The sequence below is a fragment of the Neopelma chrysocephalum genome, unplaced genomic scaffold (assembly GCF_003984885.1).
Source record: "Neopelma chrysocephalum unplaced genomic scaffold, ASM398488v2 Primary Assembly neopelma1_74999, whole genome shotgun sequence".
Lineage (NCBI taxonomy): Eukaryota > Metazoa > Chordata > Aves > Passeriformes > Pipridae > Neopelma > Neopelma chrysocephalum.
The window spans coordinates 1-2398 of record NW_020909113.1 but is presented as its reverse complement, the minus strand read 5'-3'; the positions used below and the strand labels follow the sequence as shown (position 1 = coordinate 2398).

Genomic DNA, 2398 nt, shown 5'->3' with positions numbered 1-2398 from the left:
CCTTACCAGGCACTCGCCAAACCTCCAGGGCTGCTCCATGGTCACCAGGTGCTCAAGACCCCTCCACTTCAGGAACCTGGCTGCACCAAACAGTGCTTCTCGAGAGGCCTGCAGAGCAACAGAGAGTGGGCCATGGCACCGCAGCCCAGGGCACAGCACCCGCATCCCTGCACCAAGGACAGGAGGAGGCTGCAGGTGACCGTGGGCCAGGGCAGGAGGCACAGCAGCCTCCTGCCATGGGGACACCAGAGCCCACGAGTCCTCACCTCTGCCACACGCTGGTTCTCATCATGCCAGTTGAAGTAGAATGGCACCAGCCTCAGGTAGACGTGTGGCTTTAGGCTCTTGCTCCTCTCTGTCACTTCCATCACCTCCCGGAAGAGGACCATGGAGAGCTGCTGCAGCTGGCTGTGCTCCTGCTGCAAAGGAAGAGCAAAAGACCTCAGCCCTGGCTTCTCCAGGCCCACCGGGGCACAGGCCTGAAAAGACACTGGGCCCAAAGTTTCCTGGCAGCACTCAGTGCCCACGATGAGGGACACAGAGCCGCAGCGCCTCAAGCAACTTCAGGGCAGTGGGGCTGGATATTTGGATGGTCTTCAAGTGGAGCACGTTGATGAACGCAGAGAGGGTCATCTGAACCACGTCTCTGTCTGCATCCTGCAGTAGCTCCAGGAGGCTTTCATTCAGGCTCCAGATGCTCTTAGCCTGTGTGGAACACAATGCTGTGGTGCAGCCCCACGCTGCTGCCGCGGGGCCCAGAGGCCAAAGGCGCGTCCCAAAGGAGTCGGGCAGCTAAACGGGGAGGAGGAGAGCTGGGAGCAGCTGCCACAGCTGTCAAAGGCCAGCCAAGGCCAAGCTACTGCCTTGCACAGCCGCACGCTGCCGGCCCGGCTTCAGCCCCTGCCCCCTGCTCACCAGTGCGGGAGCCTTGCTGATCACCACCAGGCCTCGGAGTGCCAGGTGACGCCTCTCGGGGCACTCCCTGCGCAGGCGCCTTGAAATAATCTGCAGGACGCTGAGCCCACATTGTCTGGGGTTCAGGCAGTGCAGCACCTGAAAGGCAGGGAGCAGTGACGGGGTGCCCAGCCGGCAGGAGCCGGGACCCGCCTGGGGCTGGGCCCAGGCAGCAGCACAGGGTGCAGGCACCGTCCCAGGCGGTTGCAGCTGTGAGAGGGCAGAGAGGGGGAGGCAGCTGGGCCAGGCAGCGCTCGCCATCAGGCTCACCTCCACCAGGAACGCCAGGGCAGGCAGTTCCCACAGGGGCTCTTCCCTGCTGAGCCGCGGGAGCAGGCTGATGGCGATGCTGCGGCAGAAGGAGCGGGAGACATGGCACAGCTCCCTGCAAGGGGGAATAAAGGTGCCAGAGACCCTGAGCCAGGTGGGCAAAGCTCTCCTGGGACTGACTCACACAGGCCTGGTCTTTGGCCATCAGCCCGGGAGGGCACACGGGCGCTTTGGGAGGTGGCTCCTCCTGTGCAGCCGCCCCTCTCCGCCTTTTCCACTCTGCTCAGTCATCCCTGGCTGCCAAGGCCCTCTGGCCCAGCAGCACGGGCACTGTGTGGGGTGGCCTGTGCACAGGGCAGAAATGACGGGGGCAGTGGGGAGAAAGGGCTCTCACCTGGCCAGCAGACCCACTGCATAGTGGTGGGTGTCAGCCTTGAGGAGCATGTCCCAGCCACACTTGCGATGGATCACCATCAACACGTCCTCATCCAGCAGCCGGCGCAGCAGGGCTTTCACGGTCTGCACTGCAAACCTGTGTGCAGAGCACAGCCCAGGACAGGCGCAGAGCCCTGGCCCCAGCCCCGAGGGCGTGGCAGGGAGAGAGGACTGGGATGGAGCACCTGTTGGGGTTGGGGGGAAGGCTGCGCTGCTCCCGGCATCGCCCCCAGAAGGTCTCGACCTCCTCTGACATCTCCTCTGTGCTGATGAAAACTTGGAAGAGCAGAGTCAGAAGGAGGCGGGGGAGATTGTTCTTCACGCCACCTGGGCACCAGTTCAGCTGGAGGATCTCCCAGAGTGCCACAGTTGCCTGCCAAAGACAAAGCACCCAGAGACAGCTCTCATGGCCCAGATGTCCATGTGGCAGGGCCCCAGCGTGGCAGGGAGAGGCCAGGGGAGACACAGGGGGATCCCCCGGCCTGGTGGCCCAGAACTTGCCCCTAAGCCAGGGTTGCAGCCCAGTGCCTGGGGCAGGGAGAAGCAGTGGTGAGGGAGGATGAAAAGGTATCCCAGAGGCAAGCTGGGGGTGAGCAGAGGCCAGCTCAATAAACTCACAGCCAGGGCAAAGACATCGCTCTCATCCCCATCGGAGGTGCGTGTCCTGTGCGCTGGCCAGAATTCCAGCACAAGGAAGAGGATCTGCAGCACCGGCTCCTTAGTCCCTCTGGAGGAGATG

At 63.3% G+C, this 2398-nt stretch overlaps 1 protein-coding gene across 1 annotated transcript; it reads right to left on the bottom strand.

Moving 5' to 3' along the window:
- Positions 1-516: 516 nt before the first annotated feature.
- Positions 517-2032, bottom strand: LOC113979327 (maestro heat-like repeat-containing protein family member 7; the record flags this gene model as incomplete). The annotated part of the gene is made up of 5 exons (XM_027706752.1): positions 517-705; positions 916-1053; positions 1225-1339; positions 1619-1756; positions 1845-2032. Coding segments are annotated over 5 exons (768 nt in total), but the record flags the coding sequence as incomplete, so codon positions are not given.
- Between the last annotated feature and the right edge of the window lie 366 nt (positions 2033-2398).